This window comes from Scyliorhinus torazame, chromosome 16, assembly GCF_047496885.1.
Source record: "Scyliorhinus torazame isolate Kashiwa2021f chromosome 16, sScyTor2.1, whole genome shotgun sequence".
Classification (NCBI taxonomy): domain Eukaryota; kingdom Metazoa; phylum Chordata; class Chondrichthyes; order Carcharhiniformes; family Scyliorhinidae; genus Scyliorhinus; species Scyliorhinus torazame.
The window spans coordinates 49,949,985-49,974,790 of record NC_092722.1 but is presented as its reverse complement, the minus strand read 5'-3'; the positions used below and the strand labels follow the sequence as shown (position 1 = coordinate 49,974,790).

The 24,806-nt window shown below is 41.1% G+C and overlaps 1 protein-coding gene across 4 annotated transcripts in view; it reads right to left on the bottom strand.

Moving 5' to 3' along the window:
* Window positions 1-24,806, bottom strand: part of mtor (mechanistic target of rapamycin kinase) — a 436,061-nt gene that overhangs the window by 231,680 nt on the left and 179,575 nt on the right. For all 4 annotated transcript variants that reach the window (XM_072478465.1, XM_072478464.1, XM_072478466.1 and 1 more), the window contains one exon: window positions 3,214-3,289. In XM_072478465.1, the coding sequence (XP_072334566.1) occupies window positions 3,214-3,289 (76 nt within the window). The remainder of the gene's footprint in view (window positions 1-3,213; window positions 3,290-24,806) is intronic.

Sequence of the window (24,806 nt, the reverse complement as noted above, 5' to 3'; positions counted from 1 at the left end):
GTGGAGGCGGAGGCCCTCATAACAAGTACTGGAAAATGGGATTAGAATAGTTAGGTGACGATAACAAACTCGGCATCTACAGGAGCAGAGAACAAGGAAAATCCAGGCTAAAGACATGAACGGCTGAAGCGGAGGTGATCGCGAGACGACAACGGCAGCGAAAACCGTCCGGGAGAAGCAAGCAACACCAACACCAGATCCATTCGCGTATTGCCCTCTGTAATTGTTCTGTAATTGTTTCCCTGGCGCCCAAATGTATATGTACCCCCCCAGTTTCCCCACCCCCATAAACAGATGCCTACTTATGTGCTAAAAACAATATTGCCAATTGTACAGAGCTGCTGTTGTTGAGCTAGCGTATAATACCCTACCAGTTATTTTATTCGAACTTTTTCTTTTGTTGTTGTTTGTTTTGGTTTTTGTGCGTATTCCCTTCTCTTCTATATGCATTTTATTTTGTGTACATAACAGTAAATATACTTTGTTCAAAAACTCAATAAAAACATTTATCAATAAAAAAAAAGAATAGTTAGGTGGTTGTTTTTAACTGGCTCAGACACGATGGGCCAAAGGTCCTTTTCTGTGTTCTAGACCTCTATGACTCTATGAGATGCATCCTGTACCTTTTTCTATGTTCTTCACTGGAATATCTGAAATGTGCTGGGAAGGCTGCAGAAACTTTCACTAACTGTTGCTCATCATTGAACTTGATCCTTGGTACAATTAGATTGGGCTGTAGTTCTATGACGAGTTTAGACCGTTGTTTGAATCATTTCAGAAGCAAACCTGTTTCGCTATTTTCTGGAACGAATTGTTAGGGTGGGGTGAACCACCTTTTGGTCATTGGAAGTAATACAAAGAACAAACAAAGAAATGTACAGCACAGGAACAGGCCCTTCGGCCCTCCAAGCCCGTGCCGACCATGCTGCCCGACTAAACTACAATCTTCTACACTTCCTGGGTCCGTATCCCTCTATTCCCATCCTATTCATGTATTTGTCAAGATGCCCCTTAAATGTCACTACCGTCCCTGCTTCCACCACCTCCTCCGGTAGCGAGTTCCAGGCACCCACTACCCCCTGCGTAAAAAACTTGCCTCGTACGTCTACTCTAAACCTTGCCCCTCTCACCTTAAACCTATGCCCCCTAGTAATTGACCCCTCTACCCTGGGGAAAAGCCTCTGACTATCCACTCTGTCTATGCCCCTCATAATTTTGTAGACCTCTATCAGGTTTCCCCTCAACCTCCTTCGTTCCAGTGAGAACAAACCGAGTTTATTCAACCGCTCCTCATAGCTAATGCCCTCCATACCAGGCAACATTCTGGTAAATCTCTTCTGCACCCTCTTTAAAGCCTCCACATCCTTCTGGTAGTGTGGCGACCAGAATTGAACACTATACTCCAAGTGTGGCCTAACTAAGGTTCTATGCAGCTGCAACATGACTTGCCAATTCTTATACTCAATGCCCCGGCCAATGAAGGCAAGCATGCCGTATGCCTTCTTGACTACCTTCTCCAGCTGTGTTGCCCCTTTCAATGACCTGTGGACCTGTACTCCTAGATCTCTTTGACTTTCAATACTCTTGAGGGTTCTACCATTCACTGTATATTCCCTACCTGCCAAAATGCATTACAATGTTGAATAGATTTTTAACAATTGTAAATGCGAGGATGTGAAATAAGAAGAATGCTAGAAACACAACATGTTTAACAAAATCTGGAAAAAAAAGGTTTCTCGTGTTTCCAAATGCTGTATATTTTCTGCTTTTATATAAGCAGCAAACTAGTGCATTATACCTTGGATCGATCTCTATTCAGAGACTGACATTAAAAAAATTTTTTTCAAGGGAGATAGCGTTTACTTGAAAATAATCATTGTTAAAGTTTACTTGAAACTTTCATTCTGTTTAACAGCAATGACATTTTATGGAATGCTTCTTCAAATTGTCAACTGCTGAGTTTGTACGGTTGAATTTGGTTATTTCAGTAGAGCAGAAATCTGCACTATTACAATGCTACGTAACTATTCTGAGTAGGACGAAAGACGAAAGTGATTAAACAAATGTTTTGCATGGTTTAGCTGAAACTCAAATATTTCTAAGATATAATCTGTAATATTAACGCCCTTAAATGTTTCTAATTCGTCACGATTATGTCACCAGTTCACTGAAATCAATGGGACAGCACCATTACTTTAAACAACAGTATTAGCAAAATGTCTGTTATTCCTGTTTGCTCCAGAAGTAGCTTTCCTTCTCTCAACCCTTTAGAAGGACAACTAATTTCCTTTAAGAGTGAGCGATTGGGTGGACTGCTGGCACAGTGATTAGCACTGCTGCATCACAGCACCGAGGACCCGGGTTCGATCCCGGGTCACTGTCCTTGTGGAGTTTGCACATTCATCCCGTGTCGGCGTGGGTCTCACCCTCACAACTCAAAGATGTTGTAGGTGGATTGGCCACTTAATTTGAAAAAAATAATTGGGTACTCAAAATTAAAAAAAATAATAGTGAGCAATTGACTGGAAATCTTTCAGTCTTAAACCTAGAATCATATTAATGCACATAATTGCAGCAAGTCTTGTTTTACAAGTTTAAGAAACTCCTTTGTAACCTGCAACAGCTGGAACAAAATATGAACGGCTGGTAAAAGTGTGGCTGTTGAGTTTCATTCCAAATAATTTAATCCTAAATTAATTTTCACTGTAGGCAAATAAAAAGAAGCCAGCGCTGTTTATGTATTGTTAGGGAAACAGAATGCAATGTACTGTACTGCCAGTAGATGTGGACATGGGCAGTAGTACCGGAAACATTGTGCTGACAGTTAAGTGCCAACAATTCCACTCAGTGCTGTCAAAGTCCATAATCCCCATCTAGGACTTTGGCAAGTTGTTACGGTACTATTCCAGATTTGTGCATTTTATTGGGGCATTCAAAGTATTTAAAAAGTCCATTACAAAATAAGCACTCAGGTCAAAGTGTAATATTAATGCGGTCATTTACAAACTCCTTGTAGTGCTAGAACAAGGGAGGGTTAAGTGTGGTGGGCTTACACCTGCAACTTCCTACTTAACGAGCCTCTAATTCAATCATACAACTATGAGCAGCTGTCAAGAACACCTCGCAGCTTCTCACATAAAAAAAACTTTTCTTTCAACGATAAACTTAAATAGTTTGATATTTGTGTCACAACAAAGTAGTCAGAGCACTTACCAACTCTCCATAGTGTTTCATGGCATATTCCAGGACCCCAGCGGCTGCCTCAGGCTGCTGCAATTTGTTGTTTATGCTGCCAATGAAATCAGAGCATTTAGTACAATTCCAATCAAGTGGCAGAGAAAGTATACTAATCTAAAAAATATATTTATAATGTCCACAGGATATCCCAATAGCTTTGCACCTGAAGAACTACTTTTGTCTGAAGAACTACTTTTGAAGTGAAATCCCTGTTACTCATTAGGAAACACGGAAACCAGAGTTTTTCTAAAATTTGATGCAGAAAAGTCAGCAGCATCCAGTTCAAGTACTGCCTTTCATCTGCTGTTATGCAGAGAACTGAATTTAAGCGATGGGGAGAAAGGATGAGGCACTGAGGTAAACAAAAATTAGGCAAGGTCGACAGATATTCAGAAAGAATGCTATGTGATATAAAAGACAGAAGGAAAAACACAAATCTTTGCTGGTTCAGAATAAAAGCCAACTTAATGATTATGACTTACTAACATTGCACAAGATCTATTAATGCTCGTAAGACATAGATGTCTATAAATGTTCAAGTATATTTGTGAATACATATTGTAATTACTTAAAATATAATCTGAAAAGCAGAGGAATCCACTTAAATTAAGCTTCACAACAATGTCTCCACAGATCTGTAAAGATATAGTTAAGAATACTGCCAGACATTTACTGCGTTTTAAGTATTAATTTGTCACAATATATGCAAGGGTCCATTAAATTAAAACGATTTTGAGCATCAATGGTAACTTGCACCCAGTCTTTTGCAACTACACTGAGATCACATTGTGACAAAAGAATAGATTTTTGCCTGGTATTCGTTACTAACAATTTCTTCACATCTGATTATTGTTATTGAGTAGCTTTAGCAAATCAAAGATTTTTCTACGATGCTACAAAGTTTGATGGAAGAAAAAAGATACAGATAGTGATTTGCTCAGTTTAATGCATTCAAACAATTATTCCGAATACACATATGAGCTATGAAGAATCCAAACATGCTACAACAGGTGAAAGGGTATGTAAATAGTGGATCCAATCAACAAGCTAAATACAGAGTCAAATATTAGAATCCAGTCAAACCGATTATAGGCTTCACAAGAAAAAAAAATAGATTAGTCTGAAGAGTCCAAGAAAGGGCTATGATTACACAAGTTATGTATAAAGAGCATGCTGTAAACATATATATCTGTTAGGCCATTCATCTGTAAATTATTTCATTTACAAATTGATTTCATATCTTCAACGCAAAGATCCAATGTGATGCTTTAGCAATGATGTGAATTGTTATGGAGACAAAAATAATCCAATATCTTCCAGGCAATACTTGATAAAAAATAAAATGAATAGCAAACCATGACCTCAAGAAAAAGATATACACCTTTGTAGGCACAAGGGCCTTGGGACCCACATATTAGCATGATGTAAATTACAAGAAGGAAAATTATCCAGGGTAAGATTTCAAAAGATTCAACAACACAGCAACCATCTGGAAACGTATGTACGGACATTTTCTCTTGGCTATCTTCAAGTCTCTGCACATCATCTACTGGATGACAGAGGCAACAGAGAATCAAAATCATCGTGTTCCGACTACAATAGGTTGGAAATCTCCATCCTGTTCACTAACGTCAATGTGAATACAAATATCTAACAAGGTGAAAAAATAAGAATTATATAACTTTTTTCTTAAATATACAGTACCACTTTCACAAATTAGGATTCTCATTAGATACCAACATAAATAGATTCATGTGGCATACCTTCACCCCAAATTTACGAAAATGCTTAAGTTCTCAAAAAACCCTCTTCACCAATGCGACCCACACATGTTCCAACTTACCTAAAACACCACATCCTATTCAGAGTACCCAAAAAACATCAACTGTGAAATCCTCATTCAGATCACTTCAAGTTCCTCCACAATGTCACTCAATGAATCCTACATCTTCATTCCTATGTCCCAGCACACAGGTGATGTTGTAGTGGTAATACTAGTAGCACTCTGGGGACCTGGGTTCGGCTCCCACCAAATCTCAATCAGAATATTGAATTCAATAAAAATCTGGAATTAAAAGTCTAATGATGACCATGAAACCATTGTTGATTGTCGGAAAAGCCCATCTGGTTCACTAATCATAGAATTTACAGTGCAGAAGGAGGCCATTCGGCCCATCAAGTCTGCACTGGCCCTGGGAAAGAGCACCCCACCCAAGCCCACACCTCTACCCCATCCCTGTTACTCCACTTAACCTTTTTGGACACCAAGGACAATTTAGCATGGCCAATCCACCTAACACGCACATCTTTGGACTGTGGGAGGAAACCGGATCACCAGGAGGAAACCCACGCAGACATGGGGAGAACGTGCAGACTCCGCACAGCCACTGACCCAAGCCGGGAATCGAACCTGGGGCACTGGAGCTGTGAAGCAACTGTGCTAACCACTGTGCTACCGGGCTGCCCTTTCTATAATGTCCTTTATGGAAGGAAATCTGCCATCCTTACCTGGTCTGGCCTACATGTGACTCCACATCCACAACAATGTGGTTGACTCTTAAAGATGCCGTCTGAATAGTTTAGCAAGCCCACTCAATTCAAGGGTATTTAGGGATGGGCACTAAATGCTGGGCCAGCCAGCAACACGCACACCCCATGAATGAACAGGAAAAAAAACCATATCCTCTCTTCTTCCCCAATATTGATGGCAGATGCATCAGGTATTATACCCCTGCACTCTCTGTCTGCTTAAGTCACTTTTCTTTGAATGAGCCAGTCACTTTCCATAACTGTCCATTAATCTCCTTGGGCAATGTCCTGGGATGTTTCCATTATGTGAAAGGGCTAAATAAATACAACTTGCAATAACAAAATCGGCAATTTATAGTACATACCAAATTATTTTACTAATATTGGTTTTATGACTCCTTGCAGCCTAATTTGTTCAAGATTTGCACTTCTGGCAATGTGATTAAATCCTCACTTATTATCTTTGTAAACATGAAAGTACTGTCTTGGAAATCTCTGTTCAACAAAGCTTTGCACAGAGTGAATGGGCTGCTCTATGCACAAACATTGCCAGCACTGTCTCTCTTCACTTTTTAAACCTCTGGATACACTGGAGAAAGCCACCACACTCAGACCAATCTTGAAGAATAACATACAGCTGACACAGTCCATTCCTGCCAAGTTAATAACTTGTTACCCCGATTCCTTCTTTAGATCCAGCAATAAATATGATAATTTACAGCTAGTCATACTTAAACAGTATGCCAGAGCCAGTCCTTGAACCAAGAATTTCAAGGCCTAGTTTCATAAATTATATGAAGGAAAAAACATTTCCTCAGTTGACTTTAGTAAATTAGAAATGTCTAGGAGCCTAAGAAAAAGGAGCAGGAGTAGCCCATTTGTCCCCTTGAGCCTACTCTGCCATTCAATTAGATTGTGGCTGATATTCTATTTCAACACCATTTTTCCACATTATCTGCACATCCTTTAATATCTTTAATATCCAGAAATCGTCTGGGTTAAAGAATTCCAAGGATTCACCACCCTGAGTGAAGAAATTCCTTCTTATCTCATCCCTAAATTGCCTACCGCTTATTCTGACACTGTGTTCCATGGTTCTAAACTCACATCCAGGGGCTGTTTAGCACAGGGCTAAATCGCTGGCTTTGAAAGCAGACCAAGGCAGGCCAGCAGCACGGTTCAATTCCCGTAACAGCCTCCCTGAACCGGCGCCGGAATGTGGCGACTAGGGGCTTTTCACAGTAACTTCATTTGAAGCCTACTTGTGACAATAAGCGATTTTCATTTTTCATTTCAACATCCCAGCCAGGGGAAACATCTATCCTGTCAAGCTCCATAAGAATTTTGTATCCTTCAAAGTCTCTGGTGAAACATATTTGAGCAAACAATTTTCTTTGTTCAGAAACTTTCAGTTAATAGGGTTTCATACAGAAATCTAAATATTTTATTGTAGGGCGATAAGAATATTTATTTTCCTGTGAGGATAATGATCTCCTTTTTGTTCATCAAATTTTCATGCATCAGGTGATATCAAAACATTTGTGGAAATTTGAGTGTAAGATACTTGTATCTTACAGGTACCTTACTCTCATGTTCCCACAAATGATTTGCTACTCTGGCTGTGAGGATATACTCAAGCATTCTTGGGGAAAATCTTCAGATCCCTCTCTTCCATATGTATAACACCACTAATAGCAGCACAGCTCTATTTTACAGGCTCTGGGCAGATAAAACAACATCACATCAGTTTGTACCATAGTACATTAAAACTACATTTTGCTGCCATATTCCTACTCGCATTTTGTGCAGACAGAACTATGAAACAATGAAACTAAAAGAGATGGAAGTGGCTTTGATCACTTTACTAAATACTTAACGAACATTCAACTATTATGGACTTCCTATAATATGTACGATCTATATTATTCCTCCAGTTATCAGTCGTGAATTATAGTTACCAAATTTTACATCTTGAGCTAAACTTTTCACCAGCCGTTATGAATGTACAGAATATCTAGAAAAGTCCACAAGAATTCATCAGCCAGCTAAAATCTTCCACGACAACTTCTGCCAACCAAACTCCCAGCAAATATTGGAGATAAAATTCTCACCAAGACCACAGCAAACGTTATAAAAATAGATAAATGTGACTACAAATCTTCATCAAGAATTCCCTACCCAACACCATTAGGAGCACGCGTAGGGCTTCAGCAGTTCAAAGGTCCTGTACACCGTCTTATGGTAACTAGAGATGGACAACTGCAACCTTGCCAACACTGCCCATATTCGGAGAAGAAATCTAAAAACAATTCTCGGGTTTCAAATGACAAATTATAAACTTCTTGAACTTTGCTTGCGCATGGAGAAGATCATTTGAAGTGCTTGAGAAAATTATTGTCTTATCATCCTTCATCTAGTGTTCTTGATTTAATTCAGTGAACATTCAAAACAAAAATGGAGGCTTCACCTACAGTTTTGCTGATGGGCACATCTGGATTCCACCTGCCCACTGCTGACGTCTCCAAGTCCCTCCAGATGGAAAAATATATGAAAATGTGCCACTAAAAAACTCAACAAAACATTTGCTTGTCAACTTCTTTGAATGTTCTGGTCAACTACATTTCTTTATTTAAACAAGACCTGTGAAGTATTACACCAAATGACCAGTCAGTTTGTCAAGAAATCCTTCAAATATGTCCACGAGGAGGAATACTGACGTCAACTGAAATATATTATGATTGATGTCCACTTGAAAGTATTCTCATTCAATTACCAAAATTGAGCAGTCCAAATGGGATCGTTTGACTTTGCAGGATCTTCTTTTAAGTGAACTGTTTCATTGTTATAGGGTGAATCAACATGCAAGAACTGAAATTTCATTTTCCAGTCTTTTAAATGGGAGAACAAAGAAATAATGTTGACAAGTGGGGGGAAAAAAACCTAATTAAGGCATTTAAATAAACAGCGAGATCATTTCTGATGCATTTTGTTTCAGTTCAGTTTCCGGCAGAAGGTCTACAACTAAATGTGTTTTTAAAAATTCTTCACCCTGTTGAACAAGACTCTCAAGTGAGAAGTAATCAAGATGCTACAGTAGCTCTCCATCTTTTAAATGCTCAGTGTCTACCTGTCATCTTTGTATTACAAAAGCCTTAAAGATTTCTCAAACATTCTGTGCAATTATGCAAATGCACTATACCACCATGAGTGAGAAAGTTAAACATTGCAGGTTTTCTACACTCTCCTGAACCAGCATAATTTATAAAAGTTGATGAAACACATGGGTTATAATAATAATCACAAGTAGGCTTACATTAACACTGCAATGAAGTTACTGTAAAAAGCCCCTAGTCACCACAGTCCGGCATCTGTTCGGGTACATTTAGGGAGAATTCAGAATGTCCAAATTACCTAACAGCACGTCTTTCGGGACTTGTGGGAGGAAACCGGAGCACCTGGAGGAAACCCACGCAGACACGGGGAGAGTGTGAAGACTCCACACAGTGACCCAAGCTGGGAATCGAACCTGAGACCCTGGCGCTGTGAAGCAACAGTGCTCACCACTGTGCTACCGTGTCGGGTTAGTGGCGATGCAATTATTTCATCATGACCAAAATACCTTAAATCTCTATCTTCAGAAACAGTTTCCTCCAAGGTGCACTCATGACAGGCCAGTGACCCAATTCTGTGATTATCAGCGATTGGAGTCCATGTCAGGACAATAATAAGGGCACCATCTTCCATAATTATTATAACGGATTCATGGCAGTATGTTGGAGAGTGCATTCATTATTTCTTTCCCTATAAAAACACTTGGGGGTGCTGATTAAACTGGAAGAGTGAAATGGTATCTACGTGCTCCTGAATTTATATTATTAAATATGAAAGTACTAAAAAAAATCAAAGACTTCTTACTCCCTTTTACTAATTTCATACACCAGATAGTTGAAAAAAGACTCCTTATAAGTTAAAAATCATTCCAGTAAGATTATAAGGAAATTCTGACGATGCTATTGATTAGAACACACAAAGTTCAAGTTACATACTTAATGAACAATGGTTGGGAGTGTATAAATAGAGTGCTTTTACAAAGGAGTGAACATATGATGTAGAAATGAAGAAGAAATAAATAAAAAGCTGCATACAAAAAGCACTTTCCACAACCATCAATGTCCCAAATCATGGGTGTAATGTAGGAAATGAGGTTGCCAGTTTATGTACAATTAGCTCTCACAAACTCTATAATGTGACAATGATCAGATAATCTGTTTTTGTGATCCTGATTGAAGGATAAATAGTGGCCAAGACACCAGGGTTAGGAGTAGGTGGTAGTTTGATGCAATCCCTTACACCAGGCAGTAAAGAAATGATTGGTCAACGCTCTCTACACCGAGTTGCATCTTTAAGCCCAATTCCTGCCTTTTATTTCATACAATAGTGGCAATTGAAGTTTGTTTAGCTTGTTATTTGATAGTGGTAGAGTGCTCGCACTCAAATTAATACAATCTTGTGCACCCTTGATATATTCAGATGATTCTGCAGGCATATTGAAAATTTTAATATAACTTAAAAGTTCAGATGCTTACAATCAATTGAGCTGTAATCTAGTGGTTTTAAATCACTGAATCCAGAGATTAGTTACTGCTGTAGTTAAAACAGATTACTGGGGAGTTGACTTTAGCAAATTGTCTGCTGCCTTTGTGCAGATAACAGTGACTACACTTTAAACATAAATGGTTGTGATGCACTTTGGAACTTCTTTCTTGAATGAAAGATATATGAATGGAACTCAGGAAATAACCAGGATTCTGCATTATGCAATTAATCACCAACAGAAAAGTTTCATTAGGGCACTTTGCAGGTTTTACAAAATTATTCAATGTCAAGGCCTGATTAGGGACAGTCAGCATGGCTTTGTGAGTGGAAAATCATGTCTCACAAATTTTTTTGAAGGGGTAACCAAGAAGGTAGATGTGGGCAGTGCAGTCACATTGTCTACATTGACTTTAGCAAGGCCTTTGACAAGGTGCCGCATGATAGGTTGTTGCATAAGATTAAATTTCACGAGATCCAGGGTGAGGTAGTCAATTGGATACAAAATTCACTTGACGACTGAAGACAGAGTGGTTTGTTATGGGCCAGGGTTTAGAGAACCCCAAAGTGTATCATGGAATTCACCTGACCCACAACTTTTAATAGATTGTGGTATGGGGAGCACACGGCCCACTCTACAGGTGTGGTACAGCAGAAATTGAATTTTTTATAGCAAAAATAATGTTTATTCTATGAACTCACGTTAACCTTTTTAAAACATACAGTGAACGTCTTAGCAACCATTAATTCAAATACAACCCCCAAAGAATACAACACTAAGTAATCCTTTAAGCTTTCCTTTTAATATCCATAAGACTTAAAACACCTTTTACCAGAAGCACATCAGGTTAAAGTCACTAATGTTATTAGTTTTAAATCACCAGGATCGATTTACAGTCTTTAGATTACGGAGAGAGATTCATACACCTTCTGGCTGTGATTGCAGCTGTCCAGCTCTGAAAACGAAACTAAAACACACCCTGCAGCAAACAGCCTAAAACGAAAGTAAAAAGCTGACAGACAGCCCAGCTCCACCCACCCTCTGACATCACTGCAGTAATAAACACCCATTTCTTAAAGGTACTCTCACTACAGATACTTATATACACACCCATTTATAAACATCCATTTCTTAAAGATACTCTCACATGACAGGTTGTAGAGGGTTGTTTTTCAAACTAGAGGCCTGTGACCAGCAGTGTGCCTCAGGGATTAGTGCTGGGTCCACTGTTACTTGTTATGTATATTAATGATTTGGATGAGAATTTAGGAGGCATGGTTCGAAAGATTGCAAATAACACCAAGATTGGTGGATAGTGAAGATGGTCGTCTAGCATTGCAACAGGATCTTGATCAATTGGGCCAGTGAGCCAATGAATGGCAGATGGAGTTTAATTAAGATAAATGTGAGGTGATGCATTTTGGTAGATTGAATCGGGGTAGAACCTACTCAGTTAATAGTAGGGTATTGAGGAGAGTTATGGAACAAAGAGATCTACGAGTACAGATTCATAGCTCCTTGAAAGTGGAGTCATAGGTGGACAGGGTGGTGAAGAAGGCATTTGGCATGCTTGGTTTCATTGGTCAGAACATTGAATGCATGAGTTGGGAACTCTTGTTGAAGTTGTACAAGACATTAGTAAGGCCACACTTGGAATACTGTGTACAGTTCTGGTCACCCTATTATAGAAAGGATATTATTAAACAAGAAAGAGTGCAGAAAAGATTTACTAGGATGCTATCGGGACTTGATGATTTAAGTTATAAGGAGAGGATGGATAGACTGGGACATTTTTCCCTGGAGCGAAGGATGCCTAGGGGTGATTATATAGAGGTATGTAAAATAATGCGGGGAATAGATAGGTTAGATAGTCAACATCTTTTTCCAAAGGTAGGGGAATTTAAAACTAGAGGGCATAGGTTCGAGGGATGAGATACAAAAGGATCCAGAAGGACAATTTTTTCACACACAGGCTGGTGAATGTCTGGAATGACCTGCCAGAGGCAATACTAGAGGCGGGTACAATTCTGTCTTTTAAAAAGCATTTAGACAGTTATATGGGTAAGATGGGTACAGAGGGATATGGGTCAAATGCGGGCAATTGGGACTCGCTAAGTGATAAAAACTGGCCGAAATGGACACGTTGGGCCGAAGAGCCTGTTTACATGCTGCAAACCTCTATGACTAAGTGGAACAATAAATGAGAAAATCAGTTCACCATCCTGCAGCACGCTATTTATACAGGTCGAGTACACTTTACCTGAAACAAATCGGGGTCAACTGCATTTTGGATACCACGTATAAACTTTCATTACAATAGGCTAAGCCTAGGCTAGCTGCAGTCCAAAGTGAATAAAATGGCTAGGAAAGTAAGATGTATCACTGAATAATAAATACTAGGTACTGGTAATAAGATTTGTTTTGATTTGTTCACCACAAAAATCACAAGGTAAACTAGGTAGACAAACTAAACTTCTGTGCCAAAGGTTGATAAGGTTAAAAAAAACGTGGTTTTCATGTGCTCGATTTTCAGATTATAGATAAAAGATACACGATCTGCACCATCTATAATAACAACCAGACCTGTATATGTGGAGTACATTGAAAGATTACAGGAATGAGAACAAGATATGTACAGTAGAAAATCGCATGATGAGAAAGACAGGTCCCTACCCTACAGATGCACTGTGAATTGAATCCGCTTGGTTCCAATAATAATCATCTTTATTATCACAAGTAGGCTTACATGAACACTGCAATGAAGTTATGAGGGGCTCCATTAAATAATTAAACAAAACTCTAAGTTACAAAATGGTTATTTTCACTAAACCCTTCAAACCTTTATGGGAGAGAGAGATAAAATTGTATTCATTTCAGAGCCTTTGCACCCTGACGTGGAACAATAAATGTGAAAATCAGTTCGCCATTCCATAGCACACTCTTCATACAGGTCGAGTACCCTTTACCCGAAACAATCGGGGTCAACGGCAAACTCATAGCAATAGGTTAATTCTCAAGAGTGCCTTACCATCTGAAAACCATTTTTAACCAAACTTAAATAAATCATGGCCAAATGTTAAGATCCTTAACATCTCTCATCTTAATTTCTGACAATAACTTTGAATAACTTGTTCAAAACAGTAAATATTGATGAACTCATTTGGAAAGGGGGAAGTTATTGAATCATTGGTTTATCTAATCACCAAACACTAAATAACTAATCATTAACACTGCAGCTATCATTGACACTAGTCTTCAACTAGCTTTGCTGATAATACAAGTCAATTCAGATCAAGAAGAAAAACTCATTGGAAAAGGAAGAAAGCTAGAAAATACAAATACCTCAAATCCCTCCTCCCAAACAAACCATCTATCTACAATTTCACCCTCTCCAACTTAATAAACCCCGCCATATCGTTGATGCAGGATTCCACGCTTGGGGGCCTCGCATCCTTCCACTGAAGAAGAATCCTTCGCCAGGCTACCAGGGACGCAAAGGCCAGAATTCCGGCCTCTTTCGCCTCCTGCACTCCCGGCTCCTCTGCCACCCCAAATGTTGTGAGCCCCCAGCCCGGCTTGACCCTGGATCCTACCACCCTCGACACCGTCCTCACTACGCCCTTCCAAAATTCCTCCAGCGCTGGGCATGCCCAGAACATATGGGTGTGGTTTGCTGGGCTCCCTGAGCACCTAACACACCTGTCCTCACCCCCAAAAAACCGACTCATCCTTGTCCCGGTCATGTGTGCCCTGTGCAGCACCTTAAACTGTATGAGGCTGAGCCTCGCGCACGATGAGGAAGAGTTCACCCTCCCCAGGGCGTCTGCCCACGTCCCTTCCCCAATTTCCTCTCCCAACTCCTCCTCCCACTTACCTTTTACCTCTACCACCGAGGCCTCCTCCTCCTCCTGCATCACCTGGTAAGTTTCCGAGATCTTCCCCACTCCCACCCACCCTCCCGAGAGCACCCTGTCCTGTCCTGTGTGTGGCCGTAGCCGCGGGAATTCCGCCACCTGCCGTCTGGCAAACGCCCTTACCTGTAAGTACCTGGAGGTGTTCCCCGGGGGGGAGCCCGTACTTCTCCTCCAGCTCACTCAGGCTCGCGAACTTCCCGTCCACAAACAGGTCCCCCAACCTTCGTATGCCTGCCCTGTGCCACCCCGCAAACCCTCCACCTGTTCTTCCTGGGGCGAACCGGTGGTTCCCCCGTAATGGGGTCCCAGCCGAGGCCCCCACTTCCCCCCTGTGGCGCCTCCACTGCCCCCAAATTTTGAGGGCAGCCACCACCACCGGGCTCGTGGTATACCTCCTTGGAGGGAGCAGCAGCGGCGCCGTTGCCAGCGCCCCCAGACTCATACCCACACAAGATGCCGTCTCCAGCCTCTTCAATGCGGCCCCTTCCCCCTCCATCGCCCACTTGCGCACCATCATCGCATTAGCGGCCCAGTAGTATTCACAGAGGTTGGGCAGCGCCAGTCCCCCCCCGCCCCCCCCTATCTCTACTCCGCTCCAGGAACACCTTTCTCACCCTCGGAGTCCCTCGCGCCCACACAAACCTCATTAATCTAGGACAAAGGTTTGGCACAACATCGTGGGCCGAAGGGCCTGTTCTGTGCTGTATTTTTCTATGTTCTATGCACTCCTGTTAACCCGCCTGAAAAAAGCCTTCGGGATAAACACGGGGAGGCACTGGAACAGGAACAAAAACCTTGGGAGCACCGTCATTTTAATTGACTGCACCCTACCCGACAAGGACAGCGGCAACGCCTCCTCCATTTGCTCCACCAGCCTTGTAAAATTAAGCCTATGCAGGACCCCCCCAGCTCCTGGCCACCTGGACTCCCAGATACCTGAAGCTCCTCTCCAGCTTTTTTAGTGGGGGCTCGCCAATCCCCCTCTCCTGGTCCCCTGGATGAACTACGAATAGCTCGCTCTTCCCCATGTTGAGCTTGTACCCCGAAAAGTCCCCGAATTCCCGAAGAATCCTCATTACCTCCGGCATTCGTCCCACCGGGTCTGCCACATTCAGCAGCAGGTCGTCCGCATAAAGTGACACCCTATGCTCCTCCCCACCACGCACCAACCCCCTCCAGTTCCTTGACTCCCTCAGTGCCATAGCCAGGGGTTCAATCGCCAGTGCGAAGAGCAGGGGGGATAAGGGACACCCCTGTCTCGTCCCTCGGTGCAACCGAAAGTACTCGGACCTCCTCCTGTTTGTGGCCACACTCGCCATCGGGACCTCGTACAACAGCCTAACCCACCTGACAAACCCCTCCCCAAACCCGAACCTCCTCAGCACCTCCCACAGGTACCCCCACTCTACCCTATCGAAGGCTTTCTCAGCGTTCATCGCCACCACTATCTCCGCCTCCCCCTCCCTCGCCGGCATCATGATAACGTTCAAAAGCCTCCGCACATTCGCGTTCAACTGCCTCCCCTTCACAAACCCCGTCTGGTCTTCATGGATGATCTGCAGCACACAATCCTCGTGGCTTGAAGGATTTAAACATGACGATAAGAATTTTCAAACAGGAAGCCAGGAGCCAATGCGTGTCAGTACAGATAGCAGTGATGTACAAGAAGGACTTTGTGCAGTGTGTATTCAGTAACCTCATGCATGAGCTGAAGTTGGATGATTGACCAGAAAAAAAACATTGAGTCTGATAACTGTGGACCAGGGATTTTGTGACAGAGGGGCTGAGGCAGGGGTGGAGACAGATGATGTCACAGTAAACAATCTGTAGGATAGAAACCAACTGAGGCCGGAAGCTCACCGCAGGAAAGAATAGGTTCTGAACAGACTTTTGTTCCTGTGAATTATTTAGGGATTTTGTAGTTACCCACAATTTACAATAAAATTGTACTGTTTTCTCCAGAGTTTCCAAGGTGATTTATTGCAGTATATTTACCGAAGGGAAATGAAACCAATCTGAAAATTTCCATTTGCATGCTTTCGCATTTTGTTGGCAACTCCAAAGTAATTTTGTTTTAAATTATGAACAAATAATGCTATACTTTCATTTTTCAAACAGGATGTCAGTACTTTTTGATATTTTGACAGCTGGGTGAAATTAGTTCACCATCTTAAACAAAATTATCTAATTTAATGCATGAAGTTTAATTGCCTGTAGAACTACAAATAAAATGCTCATCTCTTGTAAATGTTTGTAAATCAAAAAAGAATGCATTTTATTAGCCATTAAATGATTAAAGGAATGTCTCTCATAGGGCTTGTGGAGTATGAGCTCACCCCACTGAGTGGCGGAGGCCCAACAGCGGTGTTCGTTAATTCCCCGAGATAAAAGCCGGCCCAGGAAGGAGCCGGCATCTCAGGATGGGCCCGGCCAGGACTTGGACTGTTGCTTAGTTGCTGAATTTCCTGGCTATTGGTAGAAAATAAATGAGTTTTGACTCACTTTTTGGGGACTCCTCATTGACTATAATAATACCCCTCTCATTAACAGTGTGCACCAATTATGCTTTTCTTCCTTGACATTTTGTTTCACATTTAAGTAAAATGAAAATGCATTCATTTATAAATCAATTCAATTATTGCACTCACACCAAAGTCAAGAAGGTAGTGCGTTTAAACCCCACAGCAGGGTCTGAACATAATCCAGGTTGACAATTCATTGCGGTGCTGTGGAGTGCTGCATTGTTGCCACTGCAAGTCTTAGTTTTGTCAAATTTGAAAATGAGCACAAACACTTATGTAAGATAGCAACAGGCCCCAACACATTCTTCGGTCACCCCACCCAATACTGCCCTCAATTCCAGTATAATTCCTGTACCATTGCCCATTGTTTCCTATTCTTCAACTATTTCTTATGCATCCCCAAGATTTTCAATTTCACAACATGCCTCCTTAAAATATATTTTATCCAATGCACACATTACATTTCTGTTTATAAGAACGTTAACAGTTATAAAATTAAGCATTTTTCTCTCATTGCATTCGATCAAACAATGCTCTTCAGTTTAGTGAAAGCAAATTACTGCGGATGCTGGAATCTGAAACCAATAAGGAAATGCTGGAAGAAAATCACAGCAGGTCTGGCATCATCTGTAGGGAGAGAAAAAAGCGAGCGTTTTGAGTCCAGATGACCCTTTGTCAAAGCTTCCTCAAAGAACTCTGATAAATTAGTTAAATACGATTTCCCTTTCACAAAACCACATTGACACTGCCAGATCCCGTGGTATATGTTAGGCTAACTAGCCTATAGCCTTCTGCTTTCTGTCTTCCCCTTTCCTGAACTGAGGTGGTACATTAGCGATTTTCCAAACCGGAAGTATCTTTCCTGATTCTAGGGAATATTGGAAGATATCAACCAATGACCCTATACTTTGGAGCAAATCTGCTAACTGCCGAAACAGCCACACTGGTCCACATTAGCATTCTTTGAATTCAGAAATGCAATAGCAATACCATTCCACACTTGCAGGTCTAGAAATGTGGGGAAAAAGGAAGAAACACAGGCACAAAGGTAGCTCAGTAAAGCTAAAATACCAAGTGATTTGCTGTATGCTACCACTGAAGCAGCAATGCAGAAAACGTATACTGAAATCTGCTTTGACAAAGGGTCACCTGGACTCGGAACGTTAGCTCTTTTCTCTCCCTACAGATGCTGCCAGACCTGCCGAGATTGTCCAGCATTTTCTTTTTCTCTTCAGTGGAGTGTTCCCTGGGTAGGGTGGTCTCCAGCAGCTATCAAGTTAAAATGACACAACGTTAAAAACCCATGTAACCTAACAAAAAAAATCAAGATGTGGAGATGCCGGCGTTGGACCGAGGTGAGCACAGTACGAAGTCTTACAACACCAGGGTAAAGTCCAACAGGTTTGTTTCGATGTCACTAGCTTTCGGAGCGCTGCTCCTTCCTCAGGTGAATGAGGAGGTCTGTTCCAGAAACACATATATAGACAAATTCAAAGATGCCAAACAATGCTAGGAATGCGAGCATTAGCAGGTGATTAAATCTTTACAGATCCAGAGATGGGGTAACCCCAGGTTAAAGAGGTGTGAATTGTACCAAGCCAGGACAGTTGGTAGGATTTCGCAGGCCAGATGGTGGGGGATGAATGTAATGCGACATGAATCCCAGGTCCCGGTTGAGGCCGCACTCATGTGTGCGGAACTTGGCTATAAGTTTCTGCTCGGCGATTCTGCGTTGTCGCGGGTCCTGAAGGCCGCCTTGGAGCACGCTTACCCGGAGATCAGAGGCTGAATGCCCTTGACTGCTGAAGTGTTCCTCGACTGGAAGGGAACATTCCTGCCTGGTGATTGTTGCGCGATGTCCGTTCATTCGTTGTCGCAGCGTCTGCATGGTCTCGCCAATGTACCACGCTTTGGGACATCCTTTCCTGCAGCGTATGAGGTAGACAACGTTGGCCGAGTCGCACGAGTATGTACCGCGTACCTGGTGGGTGGTGTTCTCACGTGTAATAGTGGTATCCATGTCGATGATCTGGCACGTCTTGCAGAGATTGCCATGACAGGGTTGTGTGGTGTCGTGGTCACTGTTCTGAAAAAAAATCAAGCCCTTGCACCTTATGCAGATTATTTAATGCAACTATTCAAGTGATGGGTACGTGGAAAAGAGTTTTTGACAGGCAGTACTTTTGAAATGTAGGCCAACCGTGACTAATATTGGTTGCAAAACTATAGAGAATGCTTAAAGGAATGTCAGGCAAAGCTAATAGTTTATATCAATATCCTGCCTTGTACTTCACCAGTCTTCAACTTGTGTATACATCATTGGCACAAATCTTCGACAGCAGTTGCACTCCTGAACTGCGGGATTCAAGTCTTAGACCACGAAAATAGGATGTTTCAAGAGGGGAAAACAGCTAACTGCCAGAACAATATAATTTAGATGCAGGAACAAAAAACAACCAATTTCTGATCTGTCGTCAAACTCTTCTAATAACTTTTTTTTTTACTGAACACATACATCATCCAGGATAACCCCAACCGTACATACACATTCCAGCTAAACCCAACGCAAGCTGGAGGATCAGCACCTCAAAGTCTTCTGAACTTTGTTGAGTTTAACAACTTGAGACCATGAACTCTGTCCTCCATTTTGATTTTGATTTTACCCCAAGTGCCAGTCTGCATTTTATTCTCATGTTTTTGCTTTCAGACAATGTTGACCCTTTTACTGCTGTTAACACATTGTGCTATTACTCTGCTTTCAGGCAGTACTGCCCTTTATTCTTCTATTAACATCTACTTTGGGGAAATACGTAACTTTTTAGTATTATTACCATTCTTTGCTTTTATTTCAATGCATGATTTGTCACCAGTCCAATTCAGTTTTCATACCAGTGTTAAACTGACAGTAGTGAAATATTTAGGTTCCTGATGAGAGAAATTAACAGAAAATTCACATTAGCCTAATGCAATTTGATCTGAGGAGAAAGTTTCTGCCTTGAGTACGAAGAGCAGTAGGAGGCCATTCAGACCATCGAGCCATTTGATATGATCTGATTGTGGCCTCAAATTAATTTTTCTCATAACTTCAGACTCTCTTGTCGATCACAAATCTAACTCAGCCTTGAATATATTCAATGACCTCGCCTCCAAAGCTCTCTGAAGAAGAGAATTCCACAGACAAATGACTCAAGAGTGAAAAACCTCATCTCAATCTTAAATGGGAGAAGACTCTCTGTCTGCTGATTCTAGACTCACCTACAGGGGGAAACATCCTCTCAATATTCACCCTGTCAAGTCCCATCAGGATATTAAATGTTTCAATAAGATCATGGGTGGGCTGAATTCTCCACCGTCGGGATTCTCTGTTTTGACTGGGGTTTCCCGATGGCGTGGGGCTACCCGACAATGGGAAACCCCTTTGACCAGCCAGCGAAATTGAGAATCCCGCCGGCGTGCTGAACCAGAAATCCGGTGCGGCGGGATGGAGAATCCCACCCCATGTCTTAGTTTACTAAACTCCAATGAGTATAGGCCAACCTGCTGAAACTTTGCTCACAAGAAACGCTTTCATTCCAGGTATCAGTGAGTAAATCTTCTCTGAATTGCTTCTAATGTAATTATATCCTTTCATAAGGAGAACAAAACTTCACACATTCTCCATATCGAACACCCTGTACAGATGCAGCAAGGCTTTCCTAGTTTTGTACTCGATCCCCTTGCAATAAATACCAATACTCTATTTGTTTTCCTTATCATTTGATTACCTACATACTAACTTTTTGTGAATCGTGTACCAATTCATCATTGGGTGGCACGATGGTTAGCACTGATGTCTACAGCGCTGAGGACCCGGGTTCGATCACGGCCCTGGATTACTGTGTGGAGCTTGCACATTCTCCCCGTGTCTGCGTGGTTCTCAACTTCACAACCCAAAGATGTGCAAGTTAGGTGGATTGGCTAATCTAAATTGCCCTTTAACGGGAAAAAAATAATTTGTTAATCTAAATGTATTTTAAAAAGGAAACAAAAGTAGCAATTTATCCAGATCCCTCTGTACCATGGCGTTCTGAGGTTTCTCCATTCAAATAATATACTGCTTTTCTATTCTTGCGACCAAAGTAGATAAATTCACATTCTCCACATAATATATACTCCATCTGCCCAACAACTGTCCACTCATTTAAACTAAATAATTTCCTTTCTAGATTTACTGACTTGGCTTTGTACCATCAGCAAATTTAGCTACCATACAATGTCATTGATATACATTGCAAACAGCTGAGGTTCCAGCACAGATCCATGTGGCACTAGTAACAGCTTCTCAAACCAAAAAAGATTCATTTATCCCTACTCTCTGCTTTTAGTTGGTTAATCAATCCTTTATCCATGCTAATGTTACCCCCTACACCATGCACTCTTATTTTCTGAAGTACCCTTTGATGTAGCACCTTGTCAAATGTCTTTTGGAAATCCAAGTACACCTCATCTTTTTTTTTATTCGTTCACGGGATATGGGCGTCGCTGGGTGGGGCAGCATTTATTGACCATTCCTGAGAGCATTTTAAGAGTCGACCACAATCACATGTAGCCAGACCAGATAAGGACGACAAATTTCCTTCCCTAAAGGGCATTAGTGAAGCAGATGGGTTTTATGACAATCGGCAATTGTTTCATGGTCACCTTTGGACTTTTAAGTCCAGATTTTTTATTGAATTTAAATTTCATCATCTGCCATGGCAGGATTCAAACCCGGGTCCCCAGAGCATGACTCTGGGTATCTGGATTACTAGTCCAGTGACAATACCACTATGCCACTGCCTCTCCATCTGTGGTCCCACTTTATCCACCTTGCTTGTTGCTTCCTCAAAGAACTCTGATAAATTAGTTCAATACGATTTCCCTTTCACAAGGCCGCATTGACTCTGCCAGATCCCGTGTGATGGATCTCTGTGGATATCCGTTATCCCATCTTAATTCCCAAATGACAGAGGTCAAGTCTGTGTTTTTTGGCAAAGTTCAATTGAACTTTATTTGTCAGCTTGTGCCACTGGTAAACTTTATTTGTCAATACAAGATTAGGTCAGATTGATAGTCTTTAGCGAATACAGTAGTTGAGTTTTCATTCAATTACAAATCGTGGCAATTCTTCAAATCATATACACGGTATAAAATGACTGAGTGATTTAAACAAAAGAAAGATGGCGATTTTAGCAAAAGCAAGCAAAGAAAATAGGTTTCAGAAAGAGATAGATTGATTCCGGAATGCATTTTTCCAGCCCGACAAGTGATTCTTAAGGAGATTAACTTAAATTCTCAGCTTCTTTACAGCTGTGACTGGCTTTAACTAATTTATAATTCACTCAATTCGGCCAAACTGTCTGTCAATTTAAGAGAGATATGTATTTAAATATATTGGTACAAACCTTCCCATACCATTGCTTGCATTTTCCAAATTATCGACACCTGCATCTTAATATTAATTATAAACAACACAGCCTTCAGGGCATTATGACCATAGACTGTGTATTACCATGGAAACAGGACTGTCCAGGCTGGGAAGACAGTAACATATAATAGGGTCTTTTTGCTAGTTGGCGTCACTGACCTTGCTTGTCTCAAGCAATTTGCAAATGTTAAAGTCTAGTTTTAATGAAAGAAAACTAAAGTGTATAATCTGGATTAACCCTTAATGTGTCTCCAGCTATTGTCGCACTCAAATAATGCTTAATAGGCCTTTAATCTCTATCATCTATAGCTAACGAGAAAACCAATTTCTATCACTGTGGTAGATGTTAGGTTAACTAGCCTATAGTCTTCTGCTTTCTGTCTCCCCCTTTCCTGAACTGAGGTGGTACAATAGCGATTTTCCAAACCGGAAGTATCTTTCCTGATTCTAGGGAATATTGGAAGATATCAACCAGTGACCCTACACTTTGGAACAAATCTGCTGCTAACTGCAAAAACAGCCACCACTGGTCCACATTAGCATTCTTTGAATTCAGAAATGCAAACCATTCCACACTTGCAGGTCTAGAAACGTGGGGAAAAAGGAAGAAACACAGGCACAAAGGTAGCTCAGTAAAGCTAAAATACCAAGTGATTTGCTGTATGCTACCACTGAAGCAGCAATGCAGAAAACGCATACTGGAATCTGTATTAATGAATAAAACTGTATTAATGAATAAAAGACAGTGGGCTAAACAGCTAGCTTGTAAAGGAGAACAAGGCCAGCAGCGCTGGTTCAATTCCCGTACCAGCCTCCCCGAACAGGCGCGGGAATGTGGCGACTAGGAGCTTTTCACAGTAACGTCATTTGTGACAATAAGCGATTTTCATTTCATTTCAACATCTTGAAGATAGATGACTTAATCCAAACAAAGAAAGAACTACAGTATTTCAAATGGACTCATTCAGCCCTCTGACTAAACGGATATATACAATGTCTTGACTTTACCTCTGCTGGAGCTGTTCTTTATTCAAAATCTGGGCCATTGCTCTATAAGGTCGTGGGACAGATAAAACAGGAGAATTTCCTAATCTCCCCTGAAAGCTCATTATTAAACTCAATGTTATCAAGCAAACTCCAGCATTCCTGATTGGCAGCTATTCAAAATGCTTGTCATTTCACAGGCGACAGGCGAGGCCAATAACAATGCACAACATCTATCTACCTATTTTACAGCTAAATTTGAGTATTTTTAGTCAGCTATCTGCAACATGTATTTCAATGCCTTTTAGCACAGTTTGAAGCCCAAGGACTCCCACTGTTTTCAATATGCAATCAGTACAATTTGTAATGTCACTATCACTGGCAGGTCGGGTACAGCCGATTAAAATAAATGTGTTGCCACGATTGAAGAATAAAAATATATTTCTTTAAAAAGCAGCTGTTAGTGGGAATAAGGGAAATGGACAGCTGCTTAAGGCCTACAGTAGAAAAGTGAAAATACTCCTCCATTTAAAGCAGATAAATGTTACATTGATAAGGATCTTTAATTTCAAGTTGCATAACTGCTTACTCATTGTGACTGTTACAAGAATCAACACTGCAGCACAGGTTTAGTTGCAAATGATTAGATATTGTACAAATAAGTAAATAACTGGAGATAACCACCAGGGCGAGCATGGTTTGGTGCAGAGTAGGATACAAGCAGTAGAGTTTTGGGTGACCGGATTTCAAAGACGATGGAAGTTCAGCCAAGAAAGCACTTAAAAGGTTAAGTCTGAAATGAGAAGATGGATTAAGGCCTTTTTTTGCAGATAGATTGAGGCAGGTACAGATGTGGGCAATATTACAGAAGTAGTAGTTGGGCCTAAAAGGGTTGGAAGTGAGCACATGGTGGAGTAGCATGCTGACGTTGTAAACCTCAGACAGTGGCTTAGGTGGAGCCTGGAATCACTGACTAGGATGTGAAAACTGCGGCCAATGGCTTCAGCTTTCCCAATGTTTAACTGAAGAAAATTGCACTTCATCCAAGACAGCAAAATGACAACACAGAGATTAGTGAAGATAAGGAAGAGACTGGTGTCACTGCACATGTGAAAGCTAACGGCATGCCCATCCTAGAGTTACTCTGGCTCACAAATTTTCTTTTCTGCCATTGGAATATATATATAGACTTCAATGTTCATATTGCTGCACAAAAATAATAAGAATTGGAACTACTATAATTTGGACTATTTTATGAAGATATTTTGTATTTCTGAGGATGCAGACTAAGTATTTACTTCTTCAGCCTACGAACAAATTGTTTAAAAACATGTTATTGCCCTAACTAAACGACTGCTCCTTGCTTTGAGGTATTTTCACAGAGGACTTCATTAAGTGTGTTGTAAAAATGGAAGATGAACCAGTCTGCATCCAGTGGCTGCTGAAGTTATGTGGTAAATTACCTGGATGTGCTCTCCTTTGTAGAAACAGTGCCCAAGGCAGTAATATGCAGGAGTGAGAGATTCAATAAAATGATTTCTAAAAAAAAAAATCAATAACCAAACATTTGTCCACTAATG